Source organism: Aptenodytes forsteri, unplaced genomic scaffold, assembly GCF_000699145.1.
Source record: "Aptenodytes forsteri isolate BGI_AS27 unplaced genomic scaffold, ASM69914v1 Scaffold69, whole genome shotgun sequence".
In the NCBI taxonomy this organism is placed as follows: Eukaryota; Metazoa; Chordata; class Aves; order Sphenisciformes; family Spheniscidae; genus Aptenodytes; species Aptenodytes forsteri.
The window spans coordinates 1,767,264-1,788,117 of record NW_008795885.1 but is presented as its reverse complement, the minus strand read 5'-3'; the positions used below and the strand labels follow the sequence as shown (position 1 = coordinate 1,788,117).

At 39.1% G+C, this 20,854-nt stretch overlaps 1 protein-coding gene across 1 annotated transcript in view; it reads left to right on the top strand.

The window, feature by feature from the left end:
* ALDH7A1 (aldehyde dehydrogenase 7 family member A1) overlaps positions 1–16,058 on the top strand; it is a 20,338-nt gene extending 4,280 nt beyond the window's left edge. The window contains exons 2-17 of the mRNA XM_009284198.1: positions 669–734; positions 2,428–2,508; positions 4,611–4,734; positions 5,320–5,452; positions 6,061–6,105; positions 7,122–7,199; positions 8,113–8,210; positions 9,226–9,267; positions 10,640–10,734; positions 11,612–11,696; positions 11,986–12,092; positions 12,849–12,965; positions 13,410–13,507; positions 13,669–13,742; positions 14,670–14,745; positions 15,545–16,058. Of these exons, the coding sequence (XP_009282473.1) occupies positions 669–734; positions 2,428–2,508; positions 4,611–4,734; positions 5,320–5,452; positions 6,061–6,105; positions 7,122–7,199; positions 8,113–8,210; positions 9,226–9,267; positions 10,640–10,734; positions 11,612–11,696; positions 11,986–12,092; positions 12,849–12,965; positions 13,410–13,507; positions 13,669–13,742; positions 14,670–14,745; positions 15,545–15,599 (1,374 nt within the window). The 3' untranslated portion in view covers positions 15,600–16,058. The remainder of the gene's footprint in view (positions 1–668; positions 735–2,427; positions 2,509–4,610; positions 4,735–5,319; positions 5,453–6,060; positions 6,106–7,121; positions 7,200–8,112; positions 8,211–9,225; positions 9,268–10,639; positions 10,735–11,611; positions 11,697–11,985; positions 12,093–12,848; positions 12,966–13,409; positions 13,508–13,668; positions 13,743–14,669; positions 14,746–15,544) is intronic.
* Positions 16,059–20,854: the final 4,796 nt, after the last annotated feature.

Here is a 20,854-nt window from a genome sequence, read left to right as displayed (position 1 = left end):
AAAACACCGGGTTTCCCCCCCCCCCCCCCCCCGTTCTTGCAAGTATTGTTGGGAAGAGCGAGGGCCTCTCCTGCCCGTTGTCGTTTGTTTCTAGAGGGAGTTGCAAAACAGGGGTGGATTGCGGCTGTTCAGTGGAGCTGAGTGGCCAGGGGGAGGTATGAAGGAGAGCAACGTGGCATTCACGTGGTAAATTTGTGAAAGTTTTTCGTGTGAGAATAGTGCTGTGGCGCTAACCTACCCCTTTTGCATATTAGGATTCAATTAGCCTTTGATGTCCAGTGAGGCTGATGGGGTCGGACAGCCCTCACAGCCTTTGTTTAATATTGTTGATAGTAGTAGTATCTAACATGAAAGAACATATATGAATATATGATGAATGCCTCCCATATAACTATTCATGGAGCATCCTTCGTCATATGAAGGAAAATTTCTGCTCACGTTTTTTTTTTTTGTTTAGGCAGCACATATGCTTTTCCTGGACAGTAACTTTAAGCAACTCAGCATGCCATATTGGGACCAAACTATGGCAGGATATAAACTTCCTGTGAAAGTGGTATTCCGTAGTGCAGTACTATCCACTAGAGAAGTCTTGAGTTGGATGCAGAAGCTTTTCTGTGGCATTTGTTTTGGTTTTCCTAACTTTTTCTTTGACGTGCTTCTTCATGTAGGCTAGTTTGGAGGATTATGAAGAAACAGTAAAGAAGGCTAAAGAGGCGTGGAAGGTCTGGGCTGATGTAAGTTAACAGAGACTTATCTTTTATAACCTATCTCTGGCAGGTGAAGGCCATTAAATTGCCCTGTCAGGTGGAGGTATAAAAACATGTTCATATTGTGTATGTTGCATTAAAGCAAAAATCTGCAATGAAGACCTCAAGAAACAAACCCAGACAACTTGCACACATTACCATCGAGGTACAAAGATGAGGACATTGACTTGTGGAAAATGTTTGTTTTGAAAAGCCTGGCAAATTTACCCAGGTTTGTGCCTGTAAACCATTGCCACGGGGTCTGCTGAAGTTCAGAAACCTTGTAGTGAGCAAATTATCCCTGTGGGTGTGTTTAACTTCCTGTTGCCACACGCCTTCTCCTGCAAGAAGTCTGCAGAATATTTGGATACCTAACTTGTGGTGATAATCTTGTTCTCATGGGGTGAGGAAGACTCCTGGCTTTGAGTGTGCTTTTTTGTTCACCAGCTGTCCTGGTATTTCACAAAACAGCTACGTTATTCCAAAACTTTAGTGTTACGTTGCTGTGTCAGACAATAGCTAAGCTATTTTTCCTTAGCAAGCTGTAGTTCTCAGTGTCCCTGTACAAGCTGTGTCCAGCCAGCATCCATTCTCTTGCCGGCCATGCCAGGCTTGGTTTTTATAACTACCTGCCATTTCTTTGATACAAGCTGAAACGTGAATTTTGTAAGGTATTGGGCATTTTGTATTTTGTCCAACAAAGTAGTTTGCCTTGCCTGAAGAGAACAATGTTTAGGAGAAACACAGCAGCTTCCTCAGGATATGTTAGTACGTGTTGTTTTGTTACAATTTGTGAATACGACGTTGGTGAGTGCATGCCAGCTCCTAATGTGTTTGGAAATAATCTGAAAACAGTCTAACTGATAACAAAGAATCAACAGATCAAATACTTTAAAGCCTCGTCTCAAAGCTGTTTGGTTTTAGTTTGTGAACTTTGGGGTTTTTTAATGAGCTTATCTGAAAGATTTTGCCTGTAAAGAGATATGCTTGCGTGGTTTATGTATTCATCACTTCTGTATTCGTCTTTCCAGCTGCCTGTTCATTAGCAGTTTCTAATCCTGTAAATCCTGTTATGTGGCATATGGTTTATTACTGATCCTGGCTATTGATTATTATCTAACATACTGATACTACATTAAAAAAAAATCTAGTAATATTTGGTATATGGGTTTAATTTTTCCATGATTGAGACTTCTGTGTGTCTTAGCATCTGCTAACAAAATAAATGTCAGCAGCCATTGTCATACTGAAACAAGAAGTTTGAAAATGTGATGTTAAGTACACTTCAAAAGCTCAGAAACCAGGTAAGTGTGCTTTTATAAAAAATGCTTGTTTCTTGAGGTGCAGCTGATTGCTTGGGGGCATTGTGGGTAGTGTAGCTGAACAGAAGTAGCAGAACTAATAATCTGAATGTTTCTGGCAATATTCAGTGGAACTGAAGTTTTGAACAGACATAAATGTGTGCACTGTTACCAGTCTCTGTGAGGCAGGAAACAGTTTCTTGTAAAGCAGTGCGCATGATAAAAATGAACGAGTAACAATGTCTTGGGAAGGTAGGGGAAAAAGCACAGCTGTCAGTGACTTCTTACTGCAGGGGTAGAAAACTAGCAGTATATATGCAGCAGAAGTCACAGATGTTCAATCTCAAATAGATTCTTCTGTTTTCTTTTGTTTTGACTAGATCCCTGCACCTAAGCGTGGAGAAATAGTGCGACAGATTGGTGATGCCCTGAGACAAAAAATCAAAGTTCTAGGAAGCTTGGTAAGGTGTTTTAAGAAGCGGCTTAACTTTGCTGGGGGGAGGGGCAGGTAGGAGGGTGTGTGTCAAAACTGTTTTTCTTGGTTTTTAACGTACCACTCTGCAATACTAACCTTAATAATTGTTAAAATGCTGTTAGTTCTGTTAGCTTGCCTAAAGAAATTTTAATTAAAAAAAAGGAAAAGGAAAAAAAAAAGTAAGATTGCATTCTGGCATCCTACACTGAAAATTATAATATATAACAGGAAAAGAAAGTGTAATTCATGCTGAGCCTATACTCTGGTCTGGAGGAGCGTTACAACTGTTGCCCTGCTGTTTTCCCACTTGCCTGTCAGGTAGGGCACTGTCTGATACTAAAAGTGTCCTGAAAAAGACCTTCCTCTAATACAGAGCTTTTAACCTTGAGCTCTTTCTGGTGATCTGCAGGATTTTGCGAACTGACATGGAGGTATAAGACTTCAGAAGGTGAGATGGTCTTAATGAGATCTTCTTGCAGTGCTGTGCAGGACGTAAAGGTTGAAGGACCACTCCTTTAAAACACCTGCTAGTTGCTAGGGAAGAAAAGGAGACAAGTGGGGAACTTGCCACTTTCCTTTTACAGGGCTTGCCTATATGAGCTGCTATTCAGAAACAGCTGTCAGTGAATAACTCCATGTGTAGTCAAGCCCATATTGTTAACCCACAAAACTTTGTTCTGCTGTTTCCCTTAATGTTGTCTCCTCAGCAGAGTTTCTGTGGTGGAATTAGAGTGCTAATGTTCTTTTATATTCAGAAACGGTACAGCTTCCCTGGTGAGTGTGGACAGACAGAAGTTTGCTGTATGTTCCTTGGACAAAACTTGTTGCCTATTGCCAGAGCATTTTTCTAGTTTTCCCAAACAGATAAGTTGTCTGTTCAGCTCTTCCAGATTAGGGGATGAACTTTGGGGTGAAAGCTGTGCCATAGGTATTCAGGTTTTAGGACTTTTCCTGGCTTTAGGATATGTAAAAGGGAATGGTATGGCAACTCACTGTTTCATATGCCATTGGAAATTTCCAGCCTTGCCTCACAATGTCCTTGTCAAGTATCCAGATGTATCTCTACTGCGCTTAAAGACTCACCACTGTGTTTCTTAGTAAATATGTCTGATGCCCCTCCATTTCTGGTCGCAGATAGGGGCTATTCCTTCTGTCTCGAGATGACCACAGGCATCATAGAAATACCTAGAAATACATTTAATCACCTTTATTTTAACCTTTGCATGGGGAATAAAATCTTGTGGCAATCCTTCGAACCTGATTCCTCACTTAACAGCTTTTTCAAAGTACAACCATCAATCTAAAGTGGTAGGTGATATCTGCGTGAAAGTCGCACCAAGATATCAGAGCATGACTGTAAAATTGAGTGGGGGTAAATGGGTGACTTCTCAGTTTCTAAGTTAGTGAATTTTCTAATTTGGAGGAAAATGTCTTCAAATACCAGCTTATTCTCATTGATAATCTATATGTCTGCTGTGTACACGTAACATGCTTTTAACAGAAGGACATAGTTTAGGATTGACTTCAGCTAAAAAAAAAAAGATCCTAAACATCCCAGGTTACTAAAATACTAAAGATGTGTAGACATTTTCAGCAGTGTCTGAAAATGGAATCTCTGAAACTCACTTTCAGATGTTGTAAAATGAGTAGTTTGCTTATGAAAAATGTAAATGACCATTTTCTTTTGCTGGAGCGGAGTAATCCCTCTTTTCCAGTTTATTCCACGCCTGGTCCACAATGTATGCAAACGTCGTGATGGAAACTCAGTGTTTCATTGATCTAAACCTATGAACCTCATTACTGTTGGATATTCCTTTCAGTAGATTATTTTTAATTTCCTCTGTTCATTAATTTCCTCTTCTCATGTCTTCCTATTGTATGGGAATGTGACTCCTGTCTAGTTGTCTATTGTGTTCTTTCTTTAAGCTGTGAATAGCTCAGGAAGAGGTGAATCTCTTCTAATGGAAAAATGTGTATTAAATCTGACTTGGTGTACAGATATACCTGACATCAGAGAGAGACAAAATGTATTGGGGATGCGAGGGAATTTTTTAAGAAAGAATTTTGTCTTGCTTTTAATTTTTTCAGGTCTCTTTGGAAATGGGAAAGATTTTTGTCGAGGGTGTTGGGGAAGTGCAGGAGTATGTTGATGTCTGCGACTATGCTGTTGGTTTGTCCCGAATGATTGGTGGACCTATTTTGCCTTCAGAAAGTAAGTATGTGGTTTGTGTGTTGTGGGTTTTTTTGTACAAATGAAGAGACGGAGTTCTATCTTAAATACACAGTGATGTAGTGCAGCAAAGTCTCTGTACTGTGAGTTATTTAGGGAGCATGTTATCTAGGAGTAGATGTGCTGGTAGGCACTAGCGCCACCTAATGAAGTACCTAGCCTGTGGCGTATAGCAAGAGAGGCAACAGATTTTCTCTCCACTCTTTGAAGCATTAGATTCTCTTCGATTTCTTTGTTAATGAAGGTGCTAGAGGAAAGTATGTAAAAAGTTCAGCAGTGTACTTAGAAATGAGAGACCTTTTTGTCAGTTATTGATTAGCAAACAATCATCATTCTGTTAACTGAATAGTTAAAAGAGTAAAACTTCATGTTGTCATGTTATTAGGTTTTCCCACAATCTAGCTAACGTTGTTCCTGGAAGCTGCAGAGCACATATAAAACAGTTCTCCACAAGCTAATGCTCTGCTGGACAGAGGAGTGATGCTAGGCCCCTTGCTCACATGGTTTCCTTTTTAAAAAAAACATTAAATGCATGCAAATTGCATTATGTTGTGTCTTTGCCTTCAGGACCCGGCCATGCCCTTATAGAGCAGTGGAATCCCGTTGGGTTAGTAGGAATCATCACGGCCTTTAACTTCCCTGTAGCGGTTTATGGGTGGAACAGCGCAATTGCAATGATCTGTGGAAACGCTTGCCTCTGGTAAGATATAGCTCTCCAACGTGCTAACGGTATTTTAAAATTAGAGAGCTATTATCTCAGGCATGAAATTTTTACAAAACGTCTGGTGTTTCTGTGTATTTGACTACAAGTGAACCTCAAAATAAATAGAAATTAAGCCCACATGAGATAGAATCGAAGAGCTTTGTTTTATTTTGTGGTAACCTCTTTTAAGAGGTATTGAGATGCAGATCTGTCCAGGACTTAGCCAAATGGCCTGTTAATAAAGAACCCAGCCTGAGGTCTTGCAGCAGTGGTAGCGGACAGTTAATATTTTCAGAATTGGTACAGCTAAAACTAAGAATCTAAATAAGTAACTTTACTTCCTCTCCCCACTCCTGCTTCGCTTTCATCTACCTGCTTCACTCTAATGTCTGGCATAGCTCTTGTTCATGCGGATTTCAGTAGATGCTCTGAATGCTTAGCTGTGGGAAGAAACGCTTGAGTTCCTGTTCTAAAACGCACCTGAAAACCAGCCTAACAAAAGTGTGCTGTATTTGAGATACCATAAAAATTGCATATTTGAATTATTTCTTATTCTCAAAGAATTGAAAAGAAAATAATTTTTTTTTTCTTTTTTTCTTTTTTAGGAAGGGTGCTCCTACAACATCCCTCATTAGTGTTGCTGTTACAAAGTGAGTTCAAAGTTTCTTTGCTTTGTTTTGCTTTTTAAACAACTTCTTTTCTGTTTGAGTTAGTGCTTAGCGGTCAGAAAAACTGCTTTCCCCTTGTTAACTAAGAAGTAACAGTGTATATATAGGATGTTACCTATACTGTTGGCTAGTTTTTTCTGGGACCAGGGCTGCTGTTCTGCTGAAGTAGGGCTAGCTATGTGGTTTGCTTCCTTGCAGAAGATGAATTGCTCATGAAATTCAGCTTCCCTCAATCACGCACTCATGTTTCAGAATCATCCCTTTTTTTGGGAGTCTCAGCCCAACATCAGCACCCAGTTGCTTGGCACATTCTGCTGGCTGGCTGTGTAGACCTATATCCTGAAGATGCCTTCACACAGTCTTTATTATCCAAACTTAGTAACACCTTAGCATGTGTTTCCAGGGTTCAGAACTCATTCTTGACAAAAAGGCAAAGTCCAAAGAGTAAATGTCATAGTGACGCTTACTCTAGGTTTATTGTTACTTTGCTTACTATATTAGCATTTTAAATACTTACCTATTGTGTGCTACGAATAACATTTATTTTTAAATGCTAAATATAAATAGGCCCCTTTACAAGACTTGCTAACTAGTTATTTTAGCTTTCATATTAATTCCTGAGAACAATGGCCCCAAATTACTTATGAGTATTTTATATAAATCCATGATGTTATATAAATGTCTCTTTCTAATGGTGAAAGACTGTATGGCCAAGGTTTTTACACACTGATCTAATACTTGTCTGTGCCAGTTGCGTGGGCACATAATGAATATATTTTAGAGTCTTACTTTTGTGTGAGCTATGATTGTAACACCGAAGTCCTTGATGAGAGAAGTGTGTTAAGTATTGTACAAAACATGTGTCAATTAACTGTAAGACTGCAGCTTTCTAAAAATCTATAGCTTCTTCAGGTGCATGGTCAGACAGTTTTAATGATTCATTCCCTATTATATGCACCTGTCAGAAATCTCCGAAATTTTTACATCTTTGATTCTAGGATAATTGCCAAAGTCTTGGAGGATAACAGAGTGCCTGGAGCAATCTGTTCTCTGGTTTGTGGTGGAGCAGACATTGGGTACGTAACAGTTCTTGTGTTTCGTGAAGATGTATAGAGGATAAAGAATATTCTTTGAGGTACTTCTTGTAAAGTTATTCTGATCTCCAGGAGTTCCCAGTACATGCACATACCTGTTGCCATCATTTTTATAGAATCATAGAATAGTTTGGGTTGGAACAACTGGTCTGAAACTCTGGCCTTGCTGTAGACATAATATGTATTTCTACTTGCTGTTGTGAGATCATGGGGCTAACAAATAACTTACTAGATATTTAATGAAGAGACATGACTGAGTTTATATTCTACTTCTGCATGTGCTTACACCCAAAGAATACAGCTAATACAAAATTCCACTCATCATGTTCTTAAGAGTTTTCAATTTCTAGCCCATTGGCCTTTCGGACCACTTGTGGAGGAGAATACTTCCCCATTTTCCATGCTCACATAGGACTCTGCACTTGCTCATAGATGCATACCTGTGCTTGGAAGCTGTACAAATCAAATTGTTTTGTTGGATTATTACAATGTGGTAATTCCCAGCACAAATGTATATTCAGATGTATCTTTTGAGCATTTCAAGAGAAGGCAAAACAGATAGTAAGCATTAAAAAAAAGTCATAGGTGTGCATATTTTCTTAGGGAACATAACCATAGGAGCTGATCTCACTACATACTTCAGAGTGAATTTCAAAATTAGTACAGGTGATGCTCTTATGATCTGAAAAGGGGGAAGGAAACAGCCTTGTTCCTCTTTTCTGACTAAGAAGCAGCTTTCCTGCTGTCTGCTCAGTCATTATCTGATGTTTTCAAATAAGTGGCTCTGACTTTAAAAGATCTCTCTGGTTGAAGTTGGTTTATGTGGAAGGTGCAAGCACCATTACCAGCTGTCTGCTCTTCCATTGAATGTGGTGGTATGTCTCCCATTGTGCAGGACAGCAATGGCAAGAGATGAACGAATGGACCTGTTGTCCTTCACTGGCAGCACGAAAGTGGGCAAGCAGGTAGCGCTCATGGTTCAGGAGAGATTTGGTGAGTGTGTGGGGTCTCCGCCACTTCATTTCTTTCCATGGTTGGAAAAGGCAGGGGAGCCCCATAGGATTTTAAAATAACAGCTCGTTTCACTTATCTCTTGTGTTAGCTTTTTTTTTTTAACTTGGTGGAAATAGGATGTTGAAACTGCTCAGAACTAGATACTGCATTTTTCTGTTAGTTCTGTCACAACTCAGTGTTTTTTCCAGGGTATCCAGAAATCCATGATCCTACAGTTAATTCTGCGGGGCGGTTCCATGAATATAATTGTATGGAGATTGTCAAGATGAACAGCCAGGGCCTATGGTGTTTTGGCAATGTGGTCACGGAGAAATGCCCCCTCGCCTTTTACTCCTTACAAATACAGGAGAAAAGTTAAGATTTTTGAGGTGGTGTTTTTGTTGCAAATAATTAAAAGTGTACAGGCACGAGTCCATGCACAGCTGCTGGATTCTAACTTTTTAGTTTTAAACAGAAAACCTTGTGAACAGGATTTTCTCATTTTATACATTTGAAGTTCATAGGAGTGTAAAAACAACAAAAAAAAATCAGAACAGATTGCAAAGGTTCATCCAGAAGTAGATGGTGATTCCTTCTCTCAGATTTGAGATAAAACAGTTGCCAGAGAAATAAACAAACCTGGTTAAATTTTATGTATGCGTTTTGATCTCCGTAGCACCTCCTCCTCTTCTTTGTCTGCATCATAGTATTTATGCTGCAACTTTTTCTGTTTTCATCTTTTCCTTTCCAGTGCTATTTTGGCCTATTTTTTTAAGCTTCTTTCTGCCCTATCTGCTCTCCAGATATCTTTCTTCACAATATGTGACAGATGTAGTATTCAGTGTAATTTTCTGCTTTGGCTAGAGTGATTAGTTGACAGTGATGCCTAAAACTTTTTGTCTATCCAGAAAAATACGTTTAATGAAACTCAGCTCTAGTTGGACGTGAGCTCACTGAATGAGGTGCAGTGAATACATGTATGCATGACATAACTTGTTTTGTGTGGTTTTATTAGGTCGAAGTCTGCTGGAACTGGGAGGAAACAATGCCATTATTGGTAATACTCACTGTAGAAATTTAGTCCCATAGTTGATGTTTAGAAGTTAGTATACAAATGTTTGTAGCAAATTGTCTGGTTTTTTCTTTTTTTTTTTCCCCCCACACTGGGGGTTTGAAAAGTATGTAGTAGAATGTTGGTTTTTTTCTGTCTTCAGTATTGTGGAAGGGGTGGTGTTTTAGATAAAAAATGAAAGTTCAAGCTCTTACATGTATTCACCATTGACGTGAAGAAGGGAATGGGAGGAGCAGGAAGCTCCAGTACTGGGATGTGGACAATGCTAAATAAATTTATTTTAGGATAGTTCTAATTTTGTGAACACCACATTTCTAGCATTTTAGAATATAAGTACATATATATATAAAGTCTAAGACGCTTATGATACTTGAAAGCAAAGCATGCAGGTATTTATTTCAGTAGCACATTTTACAGGTTTAAGTAGCTTAGGGTATGATCTAGTTCCCAGATAAACATAACATAAATACTGTGAAACTGAGCAATGTGGCAGAAAGAAAATACAAGCTAGATAAATACCTAAATTGCTGTCCTGTTGTGTTGTAGCCTTCTGTTTCACCTTTCTCATATTATGAACAAATGTAATTGCCTATCTAGAATAGTAAGCTTTTTTGAAAACCACATTTGAGCAGGTCTTTCTTTTTTCCTGTGCTGCTTCGCAGCCAGTAGAACAAAATTGCTTTATACTTAGAAAATTGTTTCCTTTTTCATACAAAAGTCCTGCTTTTTCTGGAATTGGCTTTGAATGATGGCATAAACATTGTTTGGTTGGATTTTGTCCCAAATTTAATAATAATTTTGGATACTTAGAGAATTCTGTGGGACTGGTTAAGCTGAGTGTCATTTTGGGGATCCTTTGAGGCTTATACATACTAGCTTTGCTTTAACATCCCAATGTCTTCTAGCCAGATGAATTTGTTCAGCTCACTTATATTCTACATTATTGTGTACCTGTGCGTTTTAGCTACTTTTTTTGTATGGCATCTGGATACACTTTACCATTGTTTCTTTATGCTGCTAGACGTCTTCTCATTGAGAGAAGGACAAGGTGATGAAACGGGAAGAAATTGCTTGTAGTTTCTTGAATTAAAGTGAAGCTGAGGTTCTTTGCAAGCTTTATTGCAAAAGGCTCTCTTCAGTTGTTCGGACCTTCATGTATGTCCAATTGCATGTGTCTAATTCCAGGTGTGAAAGTAATAGGAGTTTTGAGGTGTTTCTGTATATCTTAGTGTGCTATGCTAGTGTGACTATTCCTAATGGTTCTTGACCAACCTGTTAGTTTATATTGTTTAGTGTCTTAAGTCTTGTGAACTGCCTGTTTACTTCATAACATGCTGATGTTTTAATTTTTGTTAAGTGTTTGAAGATGCAGATCTGAACCTAGTCATTCCATCTGCTCTATTTGCCGCTGTGGGAACAGCGGGTCAGAGGTGCACGACTGCTAGAAGGCTGGTGAGTAAATGTGTTTTGTCTGGTTTAGGTAGCTCTGAATTTAAACTTAATTCCAAATTAGCTCAGAAAATGCCTAACAATTCCTAATATTATGGAGAGCAAAAAATAATCTTTGAAACACATTTTTACTTTGTCAAAAATTAGTATGATGGGAAAATAAGATGGTAGTTTGTCATTCCACTATAATTCTAGCTCTAAAGAGTTTCTTTGTATGTGTTTCTAAATGTAGCTGGTACTAAAACTCGGGAGAATAACACTTACCATACTTCCTGGATTTCTCTGTGTTTTCATTGCCAGAGCTTCTTTGCTTGTGCCTGCTACAAGTTTTGGTGCAGGGTTTTGATTTCAGCAAAGCAAGGGTGTGTGTTGCTTGCTTTATTATTAATTTTTAATCAATCATTTTCAACAAGTTTAAAGGTGTTATAATGTCAGCCTGTGTCTGTATAGTCTTTTCAGAGTTGGGTTGATTGTGTAAATATTCATCAAAATTGATGCGGATTAACTTTGGGTGTGTAGGAAGGGCGGTGATTCCTCAAATTATAGCAATAAAAATCACTTGAGTATTAGTCCTAAAACACTTAACTGAAGAGTTTACAGAACACATTGATACCATTGATCTGAGATGAGGTAAAATTAAAAGAGGTTTTTTTTCTTTGCTTCTTTTAAATCTTCATGGTGAAGATTTTAAATCTTCATTTCATGGTGTTGGTGCTGTTTCGAGGCCTTTCTCATGTGTTTATTTTTAACTTTGGGATTTGCTGAATATGAGCAACACTATCTCCACACTTCATTCAGCCCTCTTCAAAGTGCAGTAGTACTTCAGGAACAGTTACATAGGCTGAGCTGTCTTACAACCTTCCTACCTTGTTTTGCTTAGTTCCTCCATGAAAGCATCCATGATGAGGTGGTGGCAAAGCTTGCTAAGGCCTATGCCCAGGTCCGCATTGGTGATCCGTGGGATTGTAAGTAGCTATTTCCAACTCAGTGGTTTAGGAGACAAGTTTCTGTTTGTTTCTTTCTGTTTAAATTCCAAAGAGATTATAGATCAAAGCTTTTTGATTTTAGCAGTTTACCAGGGAGTGGGGATAGCTGATTTCATTTAGAATACAAACTCTGAAAGGGAAATGAAGAATCCGGCTAATACTGCTTGTCTTTGATGATGAAATAATTACTCTCAAAATGTAATGATAAGAATATTTGAAATCGTATACGTTTTTGCTGAAAGTATGTCTTTGGATCTTCTGTTTTTAGCTGACACTCTGTATGGGCCTCTTCATACCAAAGAAGCAGTGAAAATGTTCCTTGGTGCAGTAGAACAAGCAAAACAACAGGGTGGCTCTGTGGTCTATGGTGGAAAGGTGACTTACTTGTATTCTCCCTGCTACGCTTAGTGCTGTAGGAAAAAATATACAGTAACATGGTGGCTTAGGCCAAGAGTGTACCTCAGTTTGTCCTGTCAGCCACTACAGGATGTTAAGTTAGTCAGTCTGAGAATGTTTGAATTGCAATCCTGTCTTTAGGGTAAAGATGGGTCTACTTAGAAGCTACCTTCTCCTCCAAGAAATAGCTAAGAGCTTTTGGCTGTTCCTTGCACTACTCCCTAACTGCAGGTGATGGTGAAAATACAAACAACAATGTAAATGGTGGATATCAAACACATAACAAAGAAAAATTGCTGTTCTGTCCCTGGATTCACAATATCAAACTTCAGGAAATACTGAAGATTCAAGAGAGCCGCTTGCACATCTTCACCATATGGGATGTTTTAATTCTCATGGACTTAACGTTCTGGCAGTTCTTGTCTTTCACTGGCACCTTCTTTTTTCCTAATACCTTTAAAGTTCTAATCAGCTTAAAAGAAGGAGAAAGGAAGTGATTTTTGTCAGCTGCTAGACTTTGAGATTTGATTACCTGCTTAGTAGACTAAGTTATGCTTCTGTATTTTAAATATTTAAATGAGTAAAATTTAAGTTATCTACTCAGATGACCTGACCTTCTGATTGCTAGGCAGAACTATAGTAATTGGACCATGAAGGATTCCCTTCCTACACTAGTACTGAGCACGATGCTGGTTTGAACTTACTCAGTTGTTTCTTCTTTAATGTGTTTTGAAGGTTATAAATCGCCCTGGAAACTATGTTGAACCAACCATTGTGACTGGCCTTCCTCATAACGCACCCATTGTCCATACTGAGACATTTGCCCCCATACTGTATGTGCTGAAATTTAAGGTAAAATAAAAATGGGGAATTAGTCAGGTGTCAAGGATGCTAATAGAAGAGTCAGGAGAGAAATTTTAGATGTATGTCATGTTCATGTAATTGTCCCGGCACTTGAAGTGTTGTTGAAGAAGTTGTTGTTCTGCACTGTGGGATATCCACTGTAATAGCTTACTTCACTGTGTAGCTACATTTTCTATGAAGATCACTGAAGTCAGGATGAGAGTCTGTACAGGAATAGATTTTTGTTGTTCACATCAACCAGCTCAAAAGCAGGTTATGTGTTCTGTGCAGTGGTGGAAGTATCCTATCCCAGACTTGGTGCACGTGTATTTGCCAAGTGGCATTTAGTTTATTTGCATTATGGCTGTGGTATGTTGGGTTTTTCCTCACAGTGCTTCTTTGTAACTGCTTTGCTTTGGTCATGGTTTAACCATTGTCACATCCTCCTTTTAGGAGGAGGAGGAGGTTTTTGCCTGGAATAATGAAGTAAAACAAGGTCTTTCCAGCAGTATCTTTACCAAGGATTTGGGAAGGATTTTCCGCTGGCTTGGGTATAATTTCAATTATTTTTCTACCTTCCTGAAGCATAAGATCAGTCTTTCATGTCTTCTGTAAACCTACGCACAATGTTAGCTGAGCATTTTATAGCCCTCATTTTAGGGAAGGAGCCTTTCCTGATCGTGAGGAGTAATTGTGTCTTATCTTTTTGTAGGCCAAAGGGATCTGACTGTGGCATTGTGAATGTCAACATCCCAACCAGCGGGGCTGAGATTGGAGGTGCTTTTGGTATGTTACTTATGCTTTTTTCTTTATCATTTAAATGATGAAATCTTCTAGGATTAGGTCTAGAGACTTGGTATTATTCCTCAGGCTTCATTTTTTTTAAAGCTGGGAGGATTTTTTTTCTAATGACTCTGGAGGAGAATAAAGCATTACCACTGTAAAACTAGTATAATTTAGGTCTCCTTGTCTTATTTTTCAAGGTTTTAATCAGTCCATTTAAATGACTAAATCTGAAGAAATCAATGAAGTTAATTTTGAATTATACTGCTTTAGCAGAAAACAGAAATTAACTAGAGGTAGTTGGATTTCAGCTTTCAAAAATATCTGTATTTGGTTTTTAAATACTCCATGTATCATTTCCCCTCCCTCATCAAGGGAATGTAACTCAGAAGTATGTTCTGAATGTGTTTAGAGATGCGCCTGAGTGGAAAACCGTTTAAAACAGTTTTAATTAAAACAGTCGTAAGCATTTTTGTTGTGTATGTTTGCATGTGTGTATATAAATTACAGTATAAAGTATTTTTGTCAGGAAGTCTTTAAATACATTTTTGCCTTTATTTCTCTCTTTTGTATATACTGACTGAAGTGAGGGGAGGGAAGAAGAAATATTCACCTTACCATTTAAACAGTACAAGAACCAGCACATTCTTGTAATCTTGTGTCACGTTAAAACGAAATACCTTAAGGTCCTCTGGTGCCAGCATGATGAGACTTGCAACTCCAGGCAGATTTTTTTGGATCAAGCATGAGGAGAGAGCTAGCTGTGTGAGTTTTATGTGGTGGTGTTCTGGAAATTATTTCAGATACAGAACAAGGGCAAAGGAATAGTTTTTCCCATGAGTTTTTATAAAATGTCTCACCTGGAGTTAGTCCAGATTCCCATGCTCAAAAAAAATCTCAAGTTTTCATTTATAACCTTTTTTCCTACAGGTGGTGAAAAGCACACTGGTGGGGGAAGAGAATCTGGAAGTGATTCATGGAAACTTTATATGAGACGGTCTACTTGGTAAAGCAGTCTTTTTAAATTCCAAATAATTGTAAATTACAGATAAACTTGCAAAAGTTCAAAACATAAATCCTTGACTACAGGAGGTTATCTTTGCTAAATGTGAGCTAACCATGTATGAGTTGCCTTTTCTTCATGCAAGAATGTACATGTGTTCCTAGTAGAAGATGATTTGAAGGGTCTAGATAAAGACCTTTCTTTAATCACTGTTTCTCAAAAGGAAAAAAAAAAAACCCAAACCTGTTTTTTTTCCCCTCTTGCCTGATTTTAAACTTGGCTAAAAATTAAATTACTGAAACTTGTTAGGAAATACATGGAAGTGGCAACCACAGTGAGAGGGCCACTATTGCCAGTGGTGGGTGATTTAGCTACATGTTGGGTATCTATCCATAAATCCCCTGGCAGGCTGTAGTAGTTGACGATTCCCACTCTCTGCTGGCCTCCCTAGCTTTTACCTGTGCTAACTTTGGTTTCCATGCAAAGGCTTATGAACGCAAGAAATCCCACCTTGATTTTTCTGTATGGACATTCTCTTACTAAGAGCTTAAATAGAGAATTATACTTTACTTTCTCCTTGATCTATCAAGGAAGAGATAATGGGGAATATGATCTTCCCCTGTACGTAGTTACTGTATTGAAAACCGGACTAAAGTCAGTTCATAACTTTAAATAGACAAACTGCTTACAGAAGTCTTTCGCATACGTGTGACAGAAATCAGAAGCCTTGTACATAGGAAATGGACTGCATAATCTGTCTTGGTGATCAAGTCTGGTCTCTAAATACTTGTTTCTCTTCCAGTACAATCAACTACAGCAAGGATTTACCTTTGGCTCAAGGAATCAAGTTTCAGTAACAGCCTTATGAACGGCCGTGCCATGAACTCTCCTAGCTTTTCAGAACCTGAAAGCACCTTCTAAGCCTCATGGTGAAGAAAATTAATTATATGAAACTTACATGCAGCAAGGATGCTAATTCTGTCAAAAAATCAGCTACTTTAAAATTGCTTCACTTTCAATGTATGAATTACTACTTCAGTCTTCAAATGAGAAGTATGTGGTCGTTGGGAAGAAGGGAGGGTGACTGAAACTAACAAACTTGGATTCGGGTGGCCTGGATAATCTTCTTTGCCTTATCGCTATATTTCAGTATCAACACTGTATCCCCTGCTTCCCCAGCATTCACTGATATTTCCAGCTAGTAGGTCTGTGCTTCAAACTACATGCTGAGTTTCCTACAGATACCTGGTGCTATGGGGGGTGGGCAGTACGGGGCTATTTTTCAATGTATAAATAAAGGTAGATTTTGTGAGATACCTTGGGCTTCCAGGTTTTTGCGTTCATTGTTTTGGAGCAGGAACACTCAGCTAACTGTCCATTTTCACACACTGAGCTGCTAGGTGGGAGAAGTATCACTGGGCTAAAAGGACCGCTTTAGTTTTCCTGCCTCTCCTTCAGAAAGGAGACTTGCACCCTGTGTGTTGTGAGATGAGAGGTAAGACGAAGGGCTACTGCAGTCTCTTGGAACCTCCTCTTAATGCTAGGAGGAGTCACAGCCCTTGTGACACCCTACAACCAAACCAGCTGAAGAACTGGAGATGCAGCCAGGAGGGAATGCTCTTCCAGAGGGGATTTGCCGGGGAAAGGCAAATTTTTTGTGTTTCACCTTAGGTGGGGGTTTCTCATGGCCACTGAAGACTACAGCCATCAGCAGCTCATTTAGGAGCCTTGCTCGGAGACCAAGATGAGAAAAGGCATGGTGCTACTAGGCTGATTATAGCTTTCCACCGAGTAACTTCTGAGGTTTTTAATGTACCACTTTTGGAGGAGATTTCTTTTCCTCTCAATCTTATGTACCAAATTTCCACAATCTCTGAACGTGGCAGAGCTGTTCATTTTGGGCTCAGATTCTAGGACTCTGGCTTTTGATTTATTTTGACACTAAGATGTTATAATAGCAATGTCATCCAAATTGTGTTAAAGGTCCATCATACTGCCATGATAGCTGGTCTTCTTCCACCTTAATGTCTAGTTTTGAAGTACATAGTGTTTTGAATTTTACATCTGGGTTACAGAAAGTATTTTGGGTGTCACTTTCTACAGAACAAACAGTAGGCAGCCAAAGTTTTTTCCTATTGAGTCTCTTACAGTCAGGTGAACTCTATCCTGTAGTTCTTCGTGCTTGGTCATTTAAGTAGGAAACAGATTTCATGAAGGAATGCTGTGTATTTGCACACAGAAAGAACTGAAATCCCTTAAGCAGACAGATAAATCATTAGTAGATAGAGGGCAAAGAAACAATCCAATTTCTAAATTTAATTATTCTGAAAATAGCACAAGTTATAGAAGCTGTATTCTTTAACACTGTTCTGTGGCACTGAATGTCACTATGAAACTGTCTCAACAATGAAAAGTAAGTTCAAGAACTCTCCCCTTTTTGCTGCTTATTAATAGTTTTTTGATAGCCTCATTGTGTCACATCTGTTGTTCTAGAAAATAAGGCCTTTTTACTCTTTGGATAAAATAATTTCACAAGTCCAGTGGTTTAATTTACAGGAATAAGGTTAACTGCCATCTGGCTTTAGATATGTGAACTCAGGCCACGTAACGGAACAAAAATGGGATGGTGAGTCTGATGTTTGACTGGTCTTCAAATCATTGTCTGAAAATGAATATGAATGGAAAAAACGTAGGAATGTAATCAAAAGGGTGACTATAGCAAACACGCTAAACCATTTTTTTAAAGGTTAACTTGACATTTTGATATATAATAATCCCTTCTTCAACACAAACTTGAGTGGTCTTGCAGAGGAGTGAGCTTGAAATACTTGTGTAACTACCTCTGTGTATTGAGTAAGCGTATTAGATCCACTTTATGTAGACAAATAACGGGCTCTCTGTAAGTAGATTACAAATTCATCCTGACTTTTGCTGGGTATATGAATTTCTATTCCAAAGATCATGTTATCTGCATTGTCATTGGACTGCTAGTATGGCATTACAGCAGGTAATCGTAACGCTTCATCTGCTTCCCAGACAGCTTTGACTTCCATATATGATTTTTGCAATTTGCTTCTCTCCACCCTTCTATTTAGTTACCTGTTGTCGAAGAATCCTACCTGAATTGACAAGCTGAATGACTTCCAGTGAAGTGGCTCTGGGGACAGTACCTTTTAAAGACAGCTGCAGATTGTAATAGGTTTTGGCAAGGATTTAAGATGCCTATAAGCAGTTACGATTATGATGAAGTATTAAACTAAGGAGGTTTGAAGATGCTGTGAGCACCCTGTTTCCCAATTTCAGCTTTAATTTGGAAAGTCCACTCAGGAGATTGTAAACTGTATTAGCTGTCATTGGGTTGTCTCACCCAAGGAAAGCAATTTGGGAATGCATAAAATGTGTCTCGGAGCTACTGGTATATGCAACATAATGGAACTTGCAGTTTTAATACAAGTTCTATCAGCGGCTTCCACTGTTGCATAAACTTAATTACCATGGAGTGTGTAACACCAGTGAATAACAAGTGTTAAGTGACACGTGATCAATAATTCATTTGTTAGCACAGTATTGCTTACTGTGAAATGACCTTGATGGGAACAGTCTTGCAGGTAACTTCCTTTCTTTTTGCCGTATTATTTTTAACTGAAGAAAAATGCAAATTCTACTAATGTCATTTTTACTTATAAACAAACAGAGCAATTGCTTTTTTAATGAACAGTGAAAAATCAAACCTGCAGGCTGTGAGCTGCAGGCTGCTACTCTTCCGTTCTATTGCATCCTATCACAGTTTCTAATAGCAGAGTTGGTATGGGAACTGTTGGAACCAGGAATACTACTCGCCAATAGTAGGTCTCAGCTTGGGTTTTTGCAACTAGCTGCCCTGCAGTGCTGTATTTAAAACAACTGGGAAAGTGCTCGCTGTTACCTTTCAGTACTAACAGACCGACCCATTCATATGATATCATGTTGTTTTCTCATGGTATTTCTGTCATTCAGTTCTATGTGTTGTTTCTGGATGGGTTCAAAACCACCAGGCTGTCAGAACTCCTAATTTGTGGCAGCTGCCTATGCTTCTGTATGAGAGATTCTATATATAGTTGCTGGATTCAAGACTCTAATCTATTCAAGTCTCTGCATTAATCTCAACAGGAGCTATGTAAAAAAATAACGTGTAAATTACAGGAGACCTCTTTGCCTGGATTGTCTTCTGAATCATTTGCCACACTGGTGCTGCATCAATGTGTTGGGCATGTATTGCGCAAGTGTATAGTCTTATTTTCCTGTGTGGAAGAGGACAAAAATTTTTAAGGCTTATATATGGGTAAAATTACTTAATCGCACAGAAATAAATTCTTGAGTAAAAGCAATGGCTTGGCAAGGACTCTTTTAATGTAATGTATTGTGTTCGGTATTCTGAAATGTGTATTCCTTGATCAGCAAAACATGCTGTCATTTGCTACATGCCTAGTGTTTGAAAACTAATGAATTAATTGCATTCAGTTGTTCGCAAACTTCTGCTGCCACTGAAGTGCTTCTTGCAGTGCAAAGCGTCTCGTCTACCCTTGCGTTTGGAACGTGGTTGCCTGCGGGTACCTGGTACAAAGGTGCGTACTTGTTCACAGTCTCTCTTTCTTCTGCTAAATTATTAGCATTGATTTTCCATACAGCTCATTGGTTGCCTGCAGATAATAGGGAAACGCTTCTGCATTTTTGGGACAGGGACTTGCACAGTAAGGTGTAACAGAACCTTTTTTTAATCATCGTGTTCCTCCTGGTGTCGCTGTTGGTCAGGCTAAAGCCTGCCGAAGGGAGGGCAGCAGAGCAGCAATCCCTCCTGCGCAGAGCAGCCTTTGGGTTCGCTAGCCAGCTGTGTAAAACACAAACCTCTTCCTCTGAATGTCTTTTACAGTCTGGCACATCTGGGAACACTACTTCTGAGCTGGTAATTAAATACACTTTATTCTGCAAAAGCCTCAGTTGATTAGTGCAATTGTTATATGAAACATTAACTCCAAAAGCCAAAGGATAAAAATAATAGTGTTTCAGCCGGGTACTCATCTCCAGGGAAGAAGAAATTCTTTTTTTTTATATATATATATATACACACACACACACACACTTTACCCAGTATATTACTGGGTATATTACTGTTCTCCGGCATTACAGCTCTGTTTTCCTGCAACCTGATTTCTAGGTGGGGTTAAAGGGATCAAACAGTGCAAGCTAGATCTCTGAACTTTAGAGGAAGGCACATCCTTTCATTACATTAAAGTCTAGAAAGCTGGAAGTTGGTGGTGATTGTGTTTCACGCTTCCCCGGCACTATCCTTAGAGGTGTCCCAAACGTCCTTAGTAGTGGTAGTGAAGTTAGCATCACGTGTTCACTTATTCAGGGGAGTGTTATAGAGGTAATGAAATGACAGCATGCAAGTTTAAAAAAGAGATACTGAGGAATAACAGAGGATAAATACCATCTCCTTTGCTCCTAAGTGCCCTGAAGGAGAAAGGGAAGGTGAAGGAGCAGGGGAAAGTGCTCCCCCCGTCTCACCCATAGATTGGTTCCCTGAGGAGAAAAGGTAAAAGGTGCAATTATTAAGTTTCCGAGAGATGGTTCCCGAGGTACGGAGATGATGGCAATGCCCAGTACAAATACCAGGTTAGTCTCACGATCAATAATTTTATCATATCATAAACCAGAAGTGTTACACAGTGCAGCAAAACGATACCCTTGATCCAGCCCCAGAGGTGACAGACAGCACAACAGGGAACATACACTGCAAGTAAGGTGTGACGTAACACAACTGTGAGAGCAAGCACGGCAACTTTGAGAGCAAATCAATCAACATTGCGACCAGCGACTGTTAAACCAATATGATGAATGCTTATAACAAATTTGCCTTGACATGCTCTGGTCAGACCTGTCGTTATCTCGACCCTTGGTGCCCCACACTGGGCGCCAAAAGGGCTGTTGTGGTTTATCCCAGCAGGCAGCTGAACACCACACAGCCATTCGCTCACTACCCCCCCTGCAGTGGGATGGGGGAGAGAATTGGGGGAAAAAAAAGTAAAATTTGTGGGTTGAGATAAAGACAGTTTAATAGGACAGAAAAGGA